Source organism: Thalassophryne amazonica, chromosome 7 (assembly GCF_902500255.1).
Source record: "Thalassophryne amazonica chromosome 7, fThaAma1.1, whole genome shotgun sequence".
Lineage (NCBI taxonomy): Eukaryota > Metazoa > Chordata > Actinopteri > Batrachoidiformes > Batrachoididae > Thalassophryne > Thalassophryne amazonica.
Genome location: NC_047109.1, coordinates 98,174,472 through 98,195,844, shown reverse-complemented (window position 1 = coordinate 98,195,844; position 21,373 = coordinate 98,174,472). Strand labels below are relative to the sequence as shown.

The 21,373-nt window shown below is 38.7% G+C and overlaps 1 protein-coding gene across 13 annotated transcripts in view; it reads left to right on the top strand.

The window, feature by feature from the left end:
* The window catches only part of LOC117514653 (focal adhesion kinase 1-like), a 176,274-nt gene extending 155,647 nt beyond the window's left edge, over nucleotides 1–20,627 (top strand). For 9 of the 13 annotated variants that reach the window (XM_034175216.1, XM_034175215.1, XM_034175210.1 and 6 more), the window contains 8 exons: nucleotides 3,895–3,957; nucleotides 9,321–9,360; nucleotides 9,640–9,740; nucleotides 11,653–11,661; nucleotides 13,481–13,636; nucleotides 15,233–15,313; nucleotides 15,442–15,527; nucleotides 18,634–20,627. In XM_034175216.1, coding sequence (XP_034031107.1) covers nucleotides 3,895–3,957; nucleotides 9,321–9,360; nucleotides 9,640–9,740; nucleotides 11,653–11,661; nucleotides 13,481–13,636; nucleotides 15,233–15,313; nucleotides 15,442–15,527; nucleotides 18,634–18,760 — 663 coding nt within the window. In that variant the 3' untranslated portion in view covers nucleotides 18,761–20,627. The remainder of the gene's footprint in view (nucleotides 1–3,894; nucleotides 3,958–9,320; nucleotides 9,361–9,639; nucleotides 9,741–11,652; nucleotides 11,662–13,480; nucleotides 13,637–15,232; nucleotides 15,314–15,441; nucleotides 15,528–18,633) is intronic. The other 4 variants (XM_034175219.1, XM_034175220.1, XM_034175211.1 and 1 more) reach the window with 2 other exon arrangements.
* Nucleotides 20,628–21,373: the final 746 nt, after the last annotated feature.

The following is a 21,373-nucleotide window of genomic DNA, read 5'->3' as shown; positions in this document are numbered from 1 at the left end:
TCCATTTTGGAATAAGGCTGTAACATAACAAAATGTGGAATAAGTGAAGCGCTGTGAATATTTTCTGGATGCACGGTATACATAAAATATTATTGCTGTGTTTTCACAAAATTTGTGTGACTGAAGAAAATGTGGAACCATAAAAAGTAATGGCATAACAATGCAAACTGAATCTAAAAACACCTGTTATAATCATGATCTTAGTGCTGATACTTCTGCCAAGAACTACAATGCCCACTCTCAGTACGTTGGTGGCTGTGCCCTTTTTCTTTATTTAGCCCACAAAATAATACATCTCCTCCACGCCAGATTTAATAGAGCTCTGTTCTTGCAACACACCACATCTTGGAACATTAGAACTTTGGATAACAGACTGAGTTTTGAATTTACTTTGTTTTGCACTTGGTTTTTATTATTGTTGTTGTTGTTATTATTATTATTAGTTGTAGTAGTGCATTTGTTGTTATTATTATTTTTATTATTATTAAAGATGTTTGTGAAACCTGAAAGTTTTTTAAAACAGGGTTCAAAAAGATCTTCATTAAATTTAGTGTTAAAAAAAAAAATCACGTTTGGGAACAAGTAAAAATTACCAGTAGACGTGGTGAGAAAGCTAGAGCTTAATTAAACAATATTTGATTAAAACAAATTACTGACCCATCATAGTCCCAATGGTAGCCAGAAAATGCCAAAGAATGATCTGGATCCTAGTGTCAGTTTCAAATTTTTCAAATTGTAGGTTTCTACTTTTTTGTCGGTATCAGATATAATAAAATTTGAAGTGATTTGTGTAAAATTATTAAACTGGTGCAAATTCTCTTCTTTCTAGCTTCAGATTTATTTAAATTTATTTGCCATTTTGCCCAAATAACCTCAAAATGTGTTTCTACCTGTTCTTGAACATAGGAAACTTTTTCATTATGTTAAAAAAAATAGTAATCTTTGAAGCACATTTTTACATGAATGATGTCCTTTTTGTTTGTGACATGCATCCTGCAGTGTTGTTATCTATAAAATCATTATTGTCTTGTGTGCTTGTGTCTTCGTATTCTCAGTTGTCCTTTAGTGATTTTTTTTTTAAAAGGGGGCTCCACAAAGTATGCAGTCATGTTAATATATCAAAAATATTAAGCCCAAACATTTAAGATAAATAATCTGTAGAAAATATAGCAACTGTCTGTTTTGTGTGTCTGGAGAATTGAATGTTTGTTTTGTTGTTTTATATTTTAAAATCCACACCAGGTCCTGATTAGCATCAGGAATGCAGCTGTAACAGCATCGATGTGGTGCTCTGAAGTTATGTATTAATCACTTTAAACGGCACCGTCGCCTTCATCCTCCTCTGACCCGAAACTAAAATCACTTAACACCCACATTATCTGAAGGCTTCTCATATGATGTAAATGTTCACCATTATGTCCATCAGGCCTGCAGCTTTTAAAATGAGCTGGTTTTGTTTTTCCAGTCTCCTTAAGATGCTACACTTAAATGGCTCTGTAGCAAAGCCTTGTGACTCGGCAGAGCTGCGTTCTGCCTTCACCAGCTTCGGATTCCTCTGAAATGATGGGATTGAATTCCTGTTGGAGCCTTAACAAATTATTTGTAACTAGAGAATAACTACATTGTGTTGCAGTGATTGTGAGGGTGTGGACTGTTAACAGTGGGATGTGCCGTTTGTTGCCTGTGTGCTTGCTCAGGGGGGTTGGTGACGTTCGACCGAACCCTTGTGAAGTGCCTTGAGGCAACTTGTATTGGGATTTGTGATATATAAATAAACTGTGTTGAATTGTTGTTGCGACTGAATGGAGCTCTGGATGCCTTTGTGCTGCAGGAACTTTGAACATCCCATCATAATAATGCCAACATGTGTTGCTAATTACGCGTCCATAACTTACGTTACATTAAAAGAAAACATGTTTTTGTGGCCATTCAGCAGTCGCAGATCTGCTGCAGGGGAGACCATCTCTCCATACATGCCTGCTTTTCTTTTCCTTTTTTTTTTCCTTTTGTGTGCGTGTGTGTATGTGTGACTGTTTGGGGTCATTATTTACTTTAAAACAAAATGCATGTTTTTTTTTCCAGTGCTAAATTGCCGAAGAGGTTATGTTTTCAGTGCTGTTTGTCTTTTTGACTGTTAGTAGGATTACACAAAATATACCAAAGCGATTTTTTGAAAGTTGGTGGAAGGGTGGGGCATGTGCTAAGGAGAATTCCATTATGTTTTGGAGACGATTCAATTAAGGGGGACAGATCCAGGATTTTCTTGGGGGGGGGGGGGGGGCTTCCAGTGTGCTATCTATGTTACATAGTGAGAGAAGTGGCTCACATCGTATGTATGTTTGGTGAACAGTGATGGAAGAACTCTTTTTTTATTTTGTTGATGTTTTTGTGACAGAGGGAGGGCAAGTGAGAGTTTGTAGGCAGGTGTGGCCTGTGTAAATTCCAGGCTAATGATAGGCTTAGAGAATCTGACAGCCCAGTCAACAGTCTTTGGCCCACAACCGCTGACAACACACCAAATTCCTGAGACGTTTGTCTGTGTCTCTGAGCATGCACAGAACATCGTTTCTCCAGAAAGGACAGAAAGGGAGGAGAAAACAGGAACAGTAGACTTGCTCATTCAGTGACGACCTGTTGGCAGCGTGCTCCATCCCTCCTCCTCCTCCTCTTCCTCCTCCTCCTCTTGCTCCTGTTCCCTGTCTGCGTCAGAGTCAGATATAAGTGTGCTGGAGGCAGGAAGCTGAATCTGAATTCTTGTCTTGATAAAACTGCTGTCACTGACTACCAAACAGCCAGCAAAAAAAAAAAAAAATTCAGTCACATTCTCGGTCAGAATCAGATGGCAAACAGCTCGGACAGAACTGATTGATCTGAAGACGTGGATGAACAAGGTGACAATGCTGGTCTTCAAGTCTTGCCTTGGAAAACTGGTAGGTGAAGGAGGTCTGTGGGAGCAGCAGGAGGGTTTGAATTGTGTGAGTCTGGTTTTGTTTTGTGTGTCGTTGCGGGTGTCCTGCCCTTTGGGGTCCTAAAGTTCTGCACAGTATGTTTGTGCTTTTATTGCAAGTGGAGTGCAGTGAAGCTGTGTGTGTGCGTGCACACTTTGCTTTGTTTCTCATTTCTTCATTCATAAATGCATTATCAGACTTTTGCATTAAGCAGTTTTGGGGATGTGGTTATTTTGCAGTTGTATAAACACGCACTTGTTTATTAATGATGTTCATGTGTTCCTTGAATTACTCTGTGGTGCTAGAGTATGTAGTTGTTTTAAATATTTGAGTACATTTTCTGGCTGAATTGGTTTAATATGTACCCCCGAACACACCAGCATTGTAATTTTTGTTTTACGTATTGATCTGGAAACATCATATTAAAGCTACAGTGTGTATGATTTAGGGCTGTTTATTTGGTGAAGCTTAATATAGCATTTGTAACAGTATATTTACACCCAACAACAAATCAATGCATTTTTATAAGCTTAGAATGAGTCCTTCATATCAACAAAGTGTCTTGCGGCACAGCCGGAAGACTGAGGGGAAAAAAGAAGAGGAATCCCGATGCTAGTGCAGACTAACAAGTTTTGGAACCCTAATTTTTATGAAACAGAGCATCATAAATATTGCTGATCACAAGCAAGCGAGCATGAATCTCTGTCACCAAAGAAGGAAAAACATGACCTGTGACTCCATAATGCAATCTGCAACCTCACCACAAGATGACGCTACATCCTACACGCTATAGCTTTAAAAGTGTTTTTAAGGGTAGTCTGTCTTATCATATGAAATGTGTTTTGAAGTTCATCATTTCCTGAAATAAAGCATTTCTCTCAACCCTGGTTATACGTATGTGGTGATATAATGTTTGACTGATCATATTCTTTGTGTGTGTGTTTAGAAACCAGACAGCAGAAGTTCTAGAGGGAGTCTGGACAGAGAGGAAAGTGGACTCCAGCCGCCAGTAAGATTTTTATTTTAGTTTATTTATTTGTTAATTTGATAGATTGAGGTGTTTGTGCTGTCAGCAGAGGAAGGCAAACTGTCCGAGACTGATGTGTGTTGAATGAACTGTACTTCATTCAGTCTTCTGTCAAAATCACCATATCCTCTTCCTGCAAACATATTTTAGAAAAGAGGGAAGTTGTGTTTTTAAGAAACGATGATCTCTAATGAAAGCAACATTCCTGTTCGACTTGCTGTGATTGGCTGCAGCATGCTTGTTTTGATTGGACCTGAGGGATTGATCCAGGAAGTGGCCTGTGAGGGTCGCGGTCGGCACTGAAGGGTCAGTGTGTTCCCACAGAAATATTACTATCAACACAACACAAGAACAGCCGACATCACTCGTCTTTCTGCTCTCAGCAACTCAGCGGGCTACTCAGAGAAAAACTATTAAAGAGAATATGTTGCAGTTTCATTAAGAAATGTTGTTTGGTTTGTTTTGTTTTCTTATTCTAGTTAATGTATAATTCGGGCAGGAGGGGATGCCACGTATGACATCATCTGGGAACTGAGCGAATGTGGAAATTATCAGATCAGTTCCCAGATGTTACCTACGATCAAACTGCAACAGATGAGCCAGTATTAGTCCTAGACAGCTGTCAATCATAACTATCCTCATCCTGTAATTACCTGGTTACAGTGGCTGGTTTACACCTATTTTTAACATCAGCTAATAACTTGATGAACAACATAATGAGGAAATTGTCAGTTGTAACACATGTACATGATTAAAAATAAATAAAATAACAGCAGTTTTAACAAAAATTATCTTTGTATTTTTCTGACTCGTATTGTTAGCGCATCCTTTCCACACTGTGCACACTCATTTCAGTCAGCTGTTAATGAGAGTAGGTCCTGATCGTCCAGTGTAAATCCTGTTCCGAATCCCAATGTGGATCACTTCCAAATCCACTCTGGGGACTGTTACCAACTGGGAGCAAACAAATGCAAAAATAAAATAAATGAAATTGTTGACTTGTATAAGAGAGGCAGGGTTAATGATCTGTTCTCCAACTCGACTACAGGATGATAGAAAGATATTTTAGCATTGCTTCTTCTGTGCGCTGGTAACAGGATAAGGCTTGGACAGGAAAAATGTTGAGTGGGTTAGTCAGCTAGTGTAAACAGTAACTCAAGAACAATAAATGGTATCATCTTGTAACCACCAAATTATGAGATGAGGCTTGAGGAACCTTTGAGGCACCAGATCAATCCAAAAAACAGCTCAGTTTTGGCTGTAATGTTCCATAGGTGTATCTGTCACCTGCTGGATGGTTTGTGGAAAATTAGGAACAGGTGTGATTCAGTGTATGTAGTTTGTCTGCTACCTGTTGAAACACTGTGCCTGTTGTGTGCACACTGGTGCGTGTCACCCTTCACATCAGCTAATATGTTAAGCTAGTAGTCAGAGGGAGAATCATGATGCTCAGATAATGCTGGGAAATTGTTTGACACATAAATAAATCCATCATTTTATTGGTGGATTCTGTGTCATGTGACATTGATTATTTGTCTCATTGTATGGGTGACATCACTGCTGTGCATTTTTCTCCCATTCATTTTGCACTATTGCATGGATATATCAGCTTATTGTAAAAATGCTTCCTTGATCATCTTTAGCGGGTGTTGAAATGCTGTCATATGAAAAATTGGACAAAGCTCTTGTCCCGATTTTTTTGCTGGATTTGACGAACCACACAGCTTGCTAAGCTTCTTAGACTCTTGTTCTGCTCAGCGGTGTGTTGTCCAATTTCTGCTCCAAGAAGAAACCCCTCTCTAATTTAAAGTGAAATAGTAATAAAATAAATAAAATGAAGGGATCTATTTAGGTGTCATATAGAACAAATAATGTATGTTTTATATTCATGTAGTGGAAAAATATATTCATTCATTGAAAAATGGAACATACCATTCAACAAGGCATCAGTAGAGCTGAACAGTATGTTCCATCTTTTCAGCTCATACAAATATTCTGACCACTGCACTCATAAACATCCATTGTTTATATAATACAAGATGAAATATACAGCATAATGGGATCGGAAGTCCAGAATGTAAAAATGGATGAAATGTGGTTGTGGATTATGCCAAAACTTTTCATCTGTCCTGCAAATTAGTGATGACTAACTCAAAGCCTTTGAAACACCTGTGTTTCAAACATTGTTCCAGACTTCACATGAAAAGGAAGATACCACGTTCTGTGCTGCCATGTGATGGACACTGGCACCTACTGGAGGGTTCAGGAATGAGCATCCATGTCAAATGATGAATTTTATATTTAATGGCAACGGTCAGCGCAAGGTCTATACATGCACGATCATACACGTTGCTTGTTAAGTTCATTATCATTGACTGTGCTATGAAGCTGATGTAACACACTGTTTGTTGAAGTTTATCTGCACAGTGCTGCCTCCTATTGTTTTGGAGAATATTGCAGCGAAGAATGTGCAAAGAATAAATGCTTTTTGCGTCTTGAAGCGCAAGCAATGCCCCTGGGATAAAATATAACCAACATTTTGCATAGTGTAACAGCTCATTTTTTACAGCACCTTGGCACAACGAAATATTTTCTAATATACATGAAACCTCGTTAACATGTTACCTTTTTTATTTTGGAGAAAACCTTAAAAATTTTTCCCACCTATATTTAAAATTTTCTGTTAAGTGGAAACTGATTTTCTTCTTCTCCGAAATAAATATTAAAATCTTTATTGTCAGTTTGGAATCTGAAGAGCTAAATGTCAGGGAAACAATGCTGCCGTTGTCCATGATGCTTGTGGACGTTGTTGCTGCTGCTGCTGCTGCTGTAGTAGTTTGCAGTTGCCATGGGTTTGACATTTCTGTCTCTGCAATTCATCTCACAGCTTGCCGTCTTTTTCCTTTTGAATGTCTGTGGTTTGTGGTGGGAAAAAGTCCCATGTGTGTAAAATACCATTGTAGTATTTTTGAGTGTTGGGGCGGTTGTCAGACCACAACACTCTGCTGGCACTCAGCTTTTCTGCGGCTTTCTTACAGACACAGCAGCGAAGATTCAACAACAAAGTAAATATGTAATGCCTGACACCCTTATGCAGCATTGTGGCATCTTTTTTTGCCATAGAACACACTAAAAGCATCATAAAGGATTCTTGTTTGTTTGTTTTAAACAGGAACTATCTGTTTTTGTTTTTTTCCTACACCAAGAAGGTCATGTTTTCACTGGCGTTTGTCTGTTTATTTGTGTGTCTCGTAGCAGGATAACTCAAAAATCTGACATTCATTTCAATGAAATTTGGTGAGCAGATAAGTAGATATTGTAGCGGGAAATACGTGATTCCATTTTGGGGGTGACGTGGAATATTTTCTGGAACTGAGTTCTAGAAGAATGTTTGCTACATTGCAACAATTAACTCTGAATATTGTGAGAGGATGTTAATGAAATTTGATGAGCAGATGGATAATGGGCTAGAAAATGAGGGATTTTATAAAACAAATTTAGGAACATTTAAATCCAAAATTTCTTAATGAACTTATGAGCAGATGAATAATATCCTTGGAAATAAATTATGTTTGTTTTTTTTAGTTTTTTTTTTAGTTGATCCAGAATATATTCTGGATCTGGGACTATGTGGTATTGGCTGATGTATGCACTCTGAGTGCCTTTGCCTGGGCTTGCCACAGCAGATCCAGTATGGCTGTACATATGGATTTGGTGCAGCTTTTGCACCAGGTGCCCCTCCTGACACAGCTCCAGATGTACATAGAGAATGTGGCAGGGTTGGTTTTGAACCAGGGAGCTTCTGTTTGGGAGGCAAGCATGCGTGCCTGTGTTGATCAGGAAGTAATTACTGAAATTTAATTTGTTTCTTCCTCTTTTGGTTTCTTGCTTATTCTGAGAGAAGAATTTTATGAACATTAGTGTACAACAGTAGTCCAAACACCACCAGAAGCAGAGAGAACTTACTGATTGATATCTGTTGTGAGGTTCTGCAAACAAAAATTTGGGGGATACAGTAAAACCCGCCAATACCATGATTGTATAAACTGGATATTCGCACTTACTGGACAAAAGCAAACGTCCCAGTGCTTTTGTATGGTTTTCCATGTAATAAACACTGTATATACTGGATTTTGTATAACAGATTTTCACTCACATCAGACAAAACATCCTGCCTGATCACAATGCATTTTCATGAAAAACCCCTCACATATACCGGGCAGAACAGTCTGGACGTGCCCAGTAACAGAGGTACAAAATGAAGTTCAACACTGACACTCACTGATTCAAGGAAAGTGGCTACCGTATTTCCTTGATTAAAAACCTGGTCATTAAATTTTTTCAAACTGTGCTCAGACCCGGCACCTAAAGGAGGCCAGCGATTATTATTTACAAAATGTTGCTTGTTGCCTGCTCTGTAATATGGTGTTAGGTTTCACACATATCCCTGGGTGTGATGAACAAAACCACTTTAGATCAGAGCCCTGCAAGGCTGCAAACCTGTGCACTTGCTAAATAGCAGAGACCACAAAGGGCTGTGATTTGTCACTTTTCGTTTACACTTCTTCCTCTTCATTCATGTTTTAATACATTTTGCAGTGCGCCCGCTGATTATATTTCAATCATGGATCAAATACATTTGGCAGAAAGTCCGCAAATATGACCAGCTTTACAACACTCACATGACCTTCAATTCATGGATGGAAATTGTACATACGGTACCTTTGGTTTGGAGGTTGGTGATTGTATAAAGAAGTGGTGCTCTTCAGGGGACAAATTAATCCAGAAACAGCCATTGTTCCTGTGGTAAATTGCAAAAAGAAGCAAGGGAGAACTTTAAAACGGCCCCAGAGTTACGGAGTTGCAGAAGCATAAATCATGATGGTACTTTTTATGTTTTTTTTTTTCTTTTTTGTTAATACATCATATTTATCAATTACTTGTTCAGAGGTTGACCTGTTGATTTCAGCTATTTTATTACTGAAGATTTGCCACCAGTGACGGAAGCAGCTACTATGCCAGAGTGAGGTGTGTGTGTGTGTGTGTGTGTGTGTGTGTGTGTGTGTGTGTGTGTGTGTTGGGGGGGATTTTGTGAGCTTTATTACAGATGTCTCGTTATGCTGCAAAAAAAAAAAAAAAAAAAAATCTCTAAATTATCCTTCTTGTTGCTACAGCTAAGTTTTTTGTTGTTGTTTTGTTGTTTTTTTTTTTTGATAAAGTTCAAATTTCCAGTGCTGTTTTGTTTTGTAATTAGTGTGTGCACTTTTTTGCACTTTTGCACTTGCACAAATCAGTGCATATTTGTAAGATTTTTTTTTTCTTGTTTTCTTTATTTGTTTATGCAGACTGGAAACCAGCACATATACCAGCCCGTTGGCAAACCAGGTAATAGACTGACCTGCAGTCCTGTATAAGTACAGGTTTTCAACCAGTATTTTATGCTTTATTTTCACTGTAGCAGAGTGGACACAGGCTGAGTTTCAGTCTGTTGTTCAGTATTGGAACCCATCTGAATGTCAGTGTATTGTTCTCAAAAATGTTTTACTTTGTGTTTTGTTCATTGAATTGTTTAAGCTTACATAAAGATTGAATAGATTGAGGCATGAAGATAGGAGATATTTGTATGGCAGAGAAATCATTTTCACTTACGTGTGTTTCCTACAGAGCATGCTGCGCCTCCAAAGAAACCCCCACGACCCGGAGCCCCTGGCCAAGTGGGAGGTCTGGCCTGTGTAAACACGGACAGTTACAATGACGGAGTAAAGGTGCAAAAACGCACAGAGACTAACAGCTTTGAACATACTGATCAAATAATGCAGGGAGAGCAGAGCCCATAAGAACGCTTTAACAAGTCTGCAGGCCAACAACCCACCTGAAATCTGGGGGCTCTATCTTCCACTCACGGCAAACCGGCGCTAAGCTCAAGTGTCTTTGCTAGTTTCCACCCATCACAGTTCTCATTTCCCACATTCTCTACCGTAATACCACTTGAGGTGTGTTCAGCGAGATAAAGAGAGTGTGATGAGCGCTGCCCATTGGGCCTCAGGGACTGCATGTGACATTAAAAACAAAATAGTACACTCGCTTTCTGCTGCCTCACGAGAGCGCTGCACTAAACAGTGTTCCTGACCACATCTCGTTTTTAGGCTGCATCCACGTATACTTTGTTTGGTCCAGACTTTGGACTTTTCAGTTTGGTCTGATCCAAAATAGGTATGAAAGCTGCCTCGTACAAGGTCTGGACCAAAGAACCAAAGGTTTGGTCCAACCAAAAGAGCTAGTCTCAGTCCACATCAGTAATAACAAATACTAAGAATTTAATGAAGTTTCCTGATTAGAACCAGGTAGCTCTCTGCTCTGCTGTCTGTCTTTGCTCCTTGTTAAAGATGAAACCTCCGTTTTGTGTTGCTGTAGCATAAAAATTTTAAATATTGCACTTTTGACAACACGTGCTGCTGGTTAAAAAAAACAGTGTCACAAATGCATCTTTTATTCTCCTGAACGTGTGAATTCAGTGGGAACTTTACAGTCCTGCAGAGTTGAGAGTAAAAGTGTGACGTTAACAGTTGAGCTCCTTTGACTGGATTCAGCCTGAAGTTACGAAGGCTGATAGACAAATGTAAATCGTGATCCTTCATCCAAATGATCAACTGAATCTGTTCACTCATTTTGCTTCGTTAGAACTGAAGTTTTTTTTTTTTTTTGCCAAATTGACAACAAACCAGCGTCAGAAACACATACTGTCTATAAACCAATAATGTAGATAATGATGTACTTCATAAAGACTCCTTTACCCTGACTGTGAAATTACAGTGTGAAACCAAACTAATCGGGCCAAACACATACAAGCATGAACACTGGTTCAGACCTTGTTCCAGACTTTCGTGTGTGGAAAACTCCCTAAACGACACACGCGTGCACAGAGGACACTTGGGCTGTGCGCTGCACTCCGTGCCAGGTGGAAGATTAGTCTGTTAAATGTGTCTTGTGCACTGACTGGTCTGTTATCCAGTCTCCTCAAGTAGTGTTGCATAAGTGACCAGTCAAGTTCAAACTTGGATTTGGGTTCCATAATATCATTCTGTAAAGTTCTTTGGGGGAATTGTCTCGCTCACATTGGAGGCAAAATTTCTGATTTCTCTAAACAAATTCTGCAAATGTTGCCATTTATTTGGTTTGGATGTTAACTTGGATCGGTATATCCAAAAGCCTGTCTGATTACAGAAGTCACATTTGATTGGACACAAATCAAATCTACAGTATGAAGATCTGATTTCTGGAATTTAATATCACATTTAAAAAAAAAAAATTTTTACCATTAGTGGAACTCAATCAATTCTGCGTGCAGTACACATGCCCTCCAGTTTTTAATGTGTTAAATTATTTTAACAAATGTGTTCACGAAGAACATATCTAGTAATGCTAAATAAGTGGTAATTCATTTCTGGAACCAAATCAGTGCTGAAATTGAATGTACTCTTCATGTTATAATGACTAAACCAGCCAACAAATTAAAAAGAAAGGTAACTTTTGTAGTAACCCTGCAAACAAACAGACCAACATAAATCCACATTTTGTTTTTGCCAAATATATGCACCCCGTGTTTTTTTTACTACTAGAATTAATATTTTCCTGTTCTCTTCTTTTCCTCCTCCTCTTCCTCCTGCACTCTGCCAGCCCTGGCGGGTAAGCAGTACACTCTCTGTGTGTTTTTACTGTGCGTGTTGTCCTCTACTTAATCACACTTTTAGTCTTTCCTTTCTCCCACCTTTTCGTAATTCGTTCATTTGAATCCTGTTAAAAATTTCCAATTTTTTTTTTCTTCTCTGTTTTTGTGCTTTCCCTCAAATCTAATATCTAAAGTTTTCCTACACTGATAACATTTAACAATCTTTCGAACTGTCTTAACCTCTTTCTGGGTATAATTGTCTGAAAATCATTTGCAATATCAAGTAGGTGAAGGGATTTTTGTTTTAGTCTGCTAAATATGAGCACATGCACAATTAGAGTAAGTCCACAAAAACACTCTGCAGGTGGAGGTTTACAACGGCCATTGTGCTCAAACGGTGGAATTGAATTTTTTGAGAATTTGAGAATTCTCACTGATTGTTAGCATGGGCAGAAGAAGATCAATGGATAGAGCAGAGTCAAACCTATTTTAGTAGCTGAGGTAAATTTATTGAATGCAAGAGTCAGTCTTTGTGCACAGACTTTGAAACTAGAATGTCCTCCAGAGAGTGCTTACATCAGCCAAGGCTCTGCAGTCCTCTTGAATTTAAGTTGAACCCAGAACACTCACCTTTGATCCTAGTCACTCATGTTTGATGGCTAATCCTCGATTCTGACCTTTGATCCTGATAGCTGACTTGATCTTAATATTTTTTCTTTTTGATGTCACAGGACAACAGTGTTTGGTTTCCCTTTTTGATTTAATAAGGCAAAAATGCCAGATTTCGTAAGTTATGTAACTGGAGTAGAATATTCAGTGTTCCTGTGATGTCACACAGCAAAAGGCCTTATAGGGTCAGATCAAAGGAGCTGCTTAATTTACTCAGTAGCACTTAGTTAATCTGATATTTACTGTTACATTTACTCAGTTGTTGTTACTTTCAGTGTGAAGTACACATCTGCAAGCATGCTTGCGTACGCACACACGCACGTAAACACACACACACATCATTCCATCCAGTACCTTGTATTTCAGTGCCTCCATTTTGTTAAATTTTTAACAAAAGTCGTGATTTATACATGTAGTTCTGTTACAATTAGGCCAAAGTTACAATTCTAAAGTTTAAAAATATCAGTCAGCACATATTTTGCCACGTCCAAAAGCGTCCTCTGATATGATCAAATGACTATGCTTTATTCTTTATTTTTACACTTACTGATGCTTTTAGGAGCAGACACATCAATTCTCTGGAATTTTGGAATCAAAAACGTCTCGAATGCCTCACATATTTCCAGTTGCTACTCTCTGCATAAGTGAACAGTAGTTGTTCAGATGTCTCATTGTCAGCTAATGGTCTGAAAAGGCAATTACACCTTGTACTTACGTCTGAGAATTTTGTTTTAAAAGGTGCTATGTCATGTTCTAGTCCTCATTCATCCATTCATTAACATATTTCCTTTCCTTACACATTGAATCAGTTATCTTAAATCCTGATTAATGGCCATTAGAGGGCGCTATGTAACAGCTGTGGAAGAGCTAATTACAAAGTTAGAAAGCTATGCAGATGTTGGCCTGCTTTTCTAATTATGGTTTCTCTTCTTCATCTTCAGCTGATCAAAATTAAATTTTCTCACTTTACCCATGAGATAAGCACAGAGCTAAACTTCTAACAGCTCTATTAATCATTACTGCTGCATATATTTCAGTTATTGTGAAACTCATCTTTTAAATTTACTTGTCTTTCTGTGTATTTCTGTATTTTGTATGTCTCAGCCTTGGAGGCCTTTTTATTTCCTTGACTGTCACTCACCTGTTATTGTTATCTTCCTGCTTCAGCTGCAGCCCCAAGAGATAAGCCCGCCCCCCACCGCTAACCTTGATCGCTCCAATGACAAGGTGTATGAGAACGTAACAGGATTGGTCAAAGCTGTTATTGAGATGTCCAGCAAGATCCAGCCAGCTCCTCCAGAGGAATATGTGCCCATGGTCAAGGTAACTCAAATTGAATGCACATCTTAGCAATCTGTACAGTTAAACTTTCAAGAGCTTGTGTCCCTTTAAAAGTACCAAGCTGGAGCTAAATATTTTAGAACACTGGAAATATTAGTGCTCTTCTGTTAGTACAGTCTTTGTGCAACACATTTGTATTTCTGACCAATAATGCTTAACCTACAAAAACACATTACAAACACTAATTGCACAGCTGTGAACCCTCTGAGATCCATTGATGTTTTCTAAAATGTATCATGCTTTCAGTAATATGTGTTAAAATACTTTTTTGTAGTCTAATGCTCGTGTTGCAGATCAAAATGTTCACAACAATCTCAGCTTTCAGAAGATCTGTTACATGTTTGTCTAGAACAATGTGTCTACAAGTAATTTTGTGCCTACAAGTAAAGTGCATTTTAAGAAAATTCTTCATCTGTATTGAAAAAAGACCTTCATTCATGTGGATGAACTGTTTTGGTGCTAGAGATGGGTGTAGCAAAGTCTTCAGGACACAAAAGTAGTGTAATATATGAAAAAGGTTGTTATATATGAAAAGTAAAAATAAATTACAAAACTTATATTCAGTGCACTGCAGCAGTTCCAGCCACTGGGAATTGTCAATAGCAGATTCACACTTAAGATCTTAATAAGAATAGATCTTAGTAACAGTAATCCCAATAAAATCACCCACCAGGTCCATCTAGATGTGTTCTCTTTTCACTCTATACAGAAATGTCTATAAATATTCTTCAGTGATAAAAGTGTGTGGGGCAGCTTTTTGATCCTGGGGGAAGAAATAGTCCCTCCACATGTTTTTCCATGACAATATCCTTGGTCTGTAGGACTAAATAAAAATTATAAAATGTTTCCAGGTGGACAGGATTGTTCTTTTAGCATTTATAAGCACTTAGTGAGTGTTAGTCCTACACGAAGAGCTGCTGTGCTCCGGCTGCAGCCTTGGGCAGCGGCAGGTAAAGAGACGCAGACCCATGTAACGTTCTCCGAGCCCTAGAATCAGCTGTGAACCAAAGATAATCTACAACGGGGGTGGAAACAAGAGGTGATACTCTGTCGTTTCAGGAAGTGGTGGAATGCAGTCTATGTAACATTCCATCATCACTGATCTGTTAAATAGAAACATGGCACTTCCATGGACCCCAGAGTGTAAACAGAAAAAGAAAGCTCATCTCTGCACCAAAATGTGCATGAGAGTGTACATGACAGTAAAGGTCCATTTAAGGACAGACAGTTTTTTACTTACTTTCATAGATATTGCAGGTGACTCTGAACTTCCGTTCATTCCAGAATTTGTATGTGAAGAGCCAGTTTATACAGCTTCTAGTGTTATGTCAGTTTAACCAGCTCATTCTGCCTGTATGCATGTGCACATGCACTATGTCCATTATTCTCTTCAACTGAGGAGTAAAAACAGTGATTATAGACACTCGTGGACATTGTATTTGAACAGTGACATGAGTCATGAACACACACCCCTGTGAGTTTGCCAAGTATTAATTTTGAAAGGGAAGCAGGTTTACATCAGTGATTTGATGCTATTAACAGTAATAATAATATGTTTGTGTTTTTGTTTGTTTGTAGGATGTAGGTCTTGCTTTGAGGACATTACTAGCCACAGTAGATGAGACTATTCCACAACTTCCATCCAGCACACACAGAGAGGTAAAAACACAAAATATTTTCATATTGTCAATAGATGGTGTTGCATTTTTGGAAGTGAAGTCACATTCATATCATGTGTTACTTTGTATTTTGTCCTTTCTCGTTCATGGTTTGGTGTTCTTTAACAGATTGAGATGGCACAGAAGCTTTTGAACTCTGACTTGGCAGAGTTGATTGGAAAGATGAAGTTAGCCCAACAATATGTAATGACGAGGTCAGTTCAGACACTAGCACGCCACTTTTCTTAGTGTCTTAGTTTTTTTTAACATGTGACACAAGTTTCTAGAGACCTCGGAACGACGCAACCACGGGACCAGCAATTTCAGAGCCACTACAATCTTGGAACCAGTATGATTTTGCTCTCCCTCAATATTTGTTTAAGGATACCCTTAAATTTGATTTGAGGGGTAAATAGTCCCGAAATGTCGTTTTACATTTTTATCTGTATTTACTGTAAAAATGCCCTATCGCACAAATTTATTTTTTATGTGTTCCTTGCATAATTCTCTTCAAGAATCACATATTAAATTTTTTCGACAGCAGACCAAAGGTAACTGGAGACCTTGGAATCCGCCACATCGTGGAAAGGGATAAATGCTCAATGTTAGTGTCATGGCTCTGTGAGCATGAAGGAGCTTTCAAGGCTCCTCCTTCACAAGGTGCAGTCATCACCGGGGGCCAAAGGTCACCGCCAGTATAGAGTTAGCGCCACAAAACTGGACGTTAAAAATGGGCTCCAATTTGTAAAAAAATTGCTAAAATTCAATTTATGATTCTTGAAGAGAATTACATGAGTGAGTGACCTCAGCATGTACTTACTCTTCAAGCTGTCTTAAAGTCCGCTGCAGAAGTTTTGCTTTTTCATGTCATTTTTGAACTCGTGGAGATTAACACTGAACAGTTTGTATGTGAGGAACAACACCACATTAATAAATATATTTAGCACGATAGGACAAATATTAAGCAAGATGAATGCATATGAAACACATATGAAATTTCTTAATTGGTTAGAGACCTCAGAACCACACGACCCTGGGACAGCAGTGGTTCCAAGGATTGTAGTGGTTACTAGTGCATTAATACATGTGTTACTGTGATTGTACTGGTTCTGAAATCGTAATGGTTCCAAGATCATAGCAGTTCTGATAATGTAGTGGCTCCAAGATCGTATCAGTACCACTATTAACGAGGTTGTTTGGTTCCAAGGTCTCCAATGACCAATACAACAGCCACTGTTTTAGCCAGTGGTCGCTGTGGTGATGATGTTTTTATGTTGAGCCCTGCATCGTCTGATTTCAGTAGCTACTGCACTATGATTCAGAGAGAAAGAACAGCCTTATATTAAATCAAACACTAAATTAACTTAAAAATAGACAGTCCTCTCATTTTTTTCAGCAATTTTCATATCTGCACCTTTGGCACTGTTGCGCCACCATTGGGTCACAGTTGAAGGTGTGTGTATGCATCTTTTGAGCTGTATGCTTGATTTTCAAAAAACAGGTACAGTTTGATTCCTTGGATCAAGCCAAGTTGATCAGTCAATTTCCACTGTACCATAATTTTAACCATATTAGATTTTTTTTTAAAGCAAAAAAAAAAAAAAAAAAAACTTTCACAACCCACAAAATGTCTTGCCTTTATGGAAATTGGTACAGCTGATATTCAGACCAACCCATGTAATTCTGTCCATATGACTGTTTGATTTTTCAAAGTGTCCATTTGTCACAGCCAATGAAATTTGGCGGCAAAGCTGCCAAAAAAGGAAATGAGGTCATATCTCAGCAACACTCTGATGTATTAAAACCAAACTTTATGCTTTGACTCAGGGACCAATTGTGAAGCAGCACAGAAATAAAGATGGTGTCAATTAACCTCTATCGAGCACAAATTGGCCCCCTAATTGATGCTTCCAGCTAATTATATATATATATATATATATATATATATATATATATATATAGTGCATTTGGAAAGTATTCACAGTGCTTCACTTATTTCCACAGTTTGTTACAGCCTTATTCCAAAATGTTTGAAATATATTTTTTCCTCAAAATTCTACACACAATACCCTATAATGACAATGTGAATTTTTTTTTTTTTTAGATTTTTGCAGATTTATTTAAAAAAAAAAAGAAATCACATGTACATGAGTATTCACTGCCTTTGCCATGAAGCTGAAAATTGAGCTCAGGTGCATCCTTTTTCCACTGATCATCCTTGAGATGTTTCTACAGCCTAATTGGAGTCCACCTGGGGTAAATTCTGTTGATTGGACATAATTTGGAAAGGCACACACCTGTCTACATACAAGGTCCCACAGTTGACAGCACATGTCAGAGCACAAACCAAGCATGAAGTCAAAGGAATTGTGTGTAGACCTCTGACACAGGATGAGGTGACGGTTCATCTTTCAGCAAGGCAATGACCCTAAGCACACAGCCAAGATATCAAAGGAATGGCTTCAGGACAACTCTATGAATGTCCTTGAGTTGCCCAGCCAGAGCCCAGATTGAACATCTCTGGAGAGATCTGAAATCCAACCTGATGGAGCATGAGAGGTGCTGAAAAAAGGAATGGTCATAACTGGCCAAAGATAGGTGCACCAAGCTTTTGGCATCATATTCAAGAAGACTTGAGGCTGTAATTGCTGCCAAAGGTGCATCAATAGAGTATTGAGCAAAGAGTGTGAATACTTACGTACATATGATTTCTTAGTTTTTATTTTAAGAAATTTGCAAAAAATTCAAAGATACTTTTTTCATGTTGTCATTATGGGGTGTTGTGAATAGAATTTTGAGGGGGAAAATGAATTTACTCTATTTTGGAATAAGGCTGTAACATAACAAAATGTGAAAAAGGTGAAGTACTGTGAATATTTCAATTTTCAATTTTTCATTTACATAGCACCAAATCACAACAGAGTTGCCTCAAGGCGCTTCACACAAGTAAGGTCTAACCTTACTAACCCCCACAGCAGCAGTGGTAAGGAAAAACTCCCTCTGAGGAAGAAACCTCAAGCAGACCAGACTCAAAGGGGTGACCCTCTGCTTGGGCCATGCTACAGACACAAATTACAGAACAATTCACAAAATACTTTCCAGATGCACTGTACCATATATGCCATGATTTACCTTGTTTTCACTGTTGTCACAAACATGACAAACAAATTGACCTAATTTTCTAGCCGTTAAACAGGGCTGAAGGAAATACTGTAACAACTTCAGTGTCTGTTGGTGAATATTGTATAACCTACTGGTTATAAAAAAAGAGGATTTGTTTTTTTTTTCCAATATGCGTTTCCATTTTGTTCTTTGTCTTAGTCTCCAGCAGGACTATAAGAAACAGATGTTGACAGCTGCTCACGCACTTGCGGTCGATGCCAAGAACCTGCTGGATGTCATTGACCAATCACGGCTGAAGATGATGGCCCATTCCCGCCCACACTAGCCCTGTGTCAGCAGAGCTGACCAGTAGGAGCTCATTCATTATCTGAGAGATGGTGTCAAAATCACTATGGTTACCATGAGCAGTGGAAAATAGACTCCTGGATGAGCTGATGTTTACATAAAAAAACCTCCATTAGGTGAGACTCAGTGGCTGTGATACTGTGATAAAAGTCTGTGAAGAATCTTTGGGCGTCCCCGAAATGGACAGGAAGTGCTGTGGTAGTCAGCTCTTTGGAGATTGAACTCACCACCACTGTGATTTTCTAAAACACACAAGCAGCAAAAATTATTCCTGAATCAGGGACTCGGCAGCTTCAGTTTCTTCGGACTGTTGTGGACTAAATGAGACGAGGACGAGGAATTTACTGGTGTTTTTTAAATCAAGGAACTTGACCTGAAGTGAGCCTGATGTCCTGCTTCGGGTACTGGATTATCTCTTAAAGGTGGGCACGTGATAACATCAGCTTGTAGTGGAGCTGTTTTCTTTTGGTGGAATACAACTTTTAATCAAAGCCATTCAAAGCGGGAAACCTGATTGGCCTACATTTGTTTACAGCTTATCTGCTCCCATGGACTGGACAAGCCTACAGCCATTTTGGTGCGTTTGTCGACGTCATGTGATTTGTGTCCTCGACGTGAACGCCTTTCTTAGCTGAAATACCTCCACATCACCACACATGGATCTCAAGCAGATGACACGTGATGCTGACGAGCAGCGGGCGAACGCTTCCACAGGACACACAGTTTCGTCAGAACTCTGTGCTGCTCCTCCCTTCTTTTCTCCATCCTTCTCTCCAGCTTTTATTTATAGACTGAATTTGCAGAGGAGCAGTTTGTGGGAGGCACTGGAGGACATTTGTGGACCATCTAGAGCTTCCCTCTTTGTCTTCTTTTGCTCCTTCGAGTTCTCCCTGTTCCTCTCTTGCGGTCTTCCTCAGCTCCAATCTAAGCAGGTTCTTAAGACTCCAAATGTGAAGAATCCAACTCTACCGAGTCAGCGCCTCAGACAGGGAACCCGCTTTGTGCACTCACTTTGCCTACACTCGTAACCAGCTGGTTCCTTGATTTGGGGTGGGGTTTTTTTTTCCTCAATGTTGTCTTCTTCCATTCTTAAAATGGTAACTTCCGATTTTCAGTCCTGTTGACTCTGTTGAGCAAACAAAAAGCTGAGGGTGGACTCCGGCTCCACGATCACGTCTCAGGCTCTGTCTGGTCTTCTGTCTGTAATTAAGTGTTCTTCAGTCTTCTTCCTCACCTGCAGTTCCGGCGTCACACCTAACGGTCCCATCGCCCACTGGCATTCCCAGAGACACTGACGATACACCTTCGTGCTGTGAGCCTCACGTTTCCGTCAGGTGACACACTGTCTTTTGTCTCCAGGGGAACTAAAACACACACAAAATACGGAGACGCGCTATGAGAGCTCGTCTCGTGGACGAAAAACACTGACATGCAAAGACAGTTGTTAATATCAACCCCACTTGGAAAGTTGACACATCATTACGAGTCGTGCCAGTGACCGTACTGGCAGAGCATGAATTACTGGTATGGACAAGAGCATATTTGCACAGCACCAAAAAAAAAAAAAAAGAAAATCACAAAATGTTAATCCTATTTTACCAAGATTTGGAGTGTTTGTTTGGCCAACAGTGAAATATCTGAGTGTTATAGGGATTTTAAAAGATTCTATTTTATCTGTTTGTTGTTGTGTAAATCTGCTCACGCTGTTCTATTGTAAGCTATACTGGTGTGCATCACTGGTAAATTGTACAGGACATGTTCTAGTAAACACTGGTTTTTATTTTGTCTCCTGGGCCAAGTCGGCCCTCTTGTCAAATAGGAGGAAAAAAATGAAATAAAAGTAATGAAATTAAATAACAAATGGTCTTCTCATATTCTTCCAATGACACAGCTTTATTACAAACAATGCCTTCAGAGCTTTAATGCACAATAACAAGTATTCTAATGCCATCATTTGTCATTTTTATTCATCCTTTAGTCTCCAGCATGTCAAAAAAGCAAATAAATAACATTTATTGTTTTCAGATTTCAATATCAGTTTTTGTTTTCCCCAAACAAAACTTAAAAAAAACACATTTTGATTGTTCCATCTGCAGTATGAAGATATTTCTTTTAAGATGTTGTTGACTAATTTTAAAATTCTTCATGCTTTTTTAACCATATCTGAACCAGATAATGGCACATATCCTATGCAAATACACAAAATGTTGCCAAGTATATTTCTCAAATTTGTACTCACATATACAACCCCTGGCAAAAATTATGGAATCACCGGCCTCGGAGGATGTTCATTCACTTGTTTAATTTTGTAGAAAAAAAGCAGATCACAGACATGACACAAAACTAAAGTCATTTCAAATGGCAACTTTCTGGCTTTAAGAAACACTATAAGAAATCAGAAAAAAAAAAATTGGCAGTCAGTAACGGTTACTTTTTTTAGACCAAGCAGAGGAAAAAAAATATGGAATCACTCAATTCTGAGGAAAAAATTATGGAATCGTGAAAAACAAAAGAACGCTCCAACACATCACTAGTATTTTGTTGCACCACCTCTGGCTTTTATAACAGCTTGCAGTCTGAGGCATGGACTTAA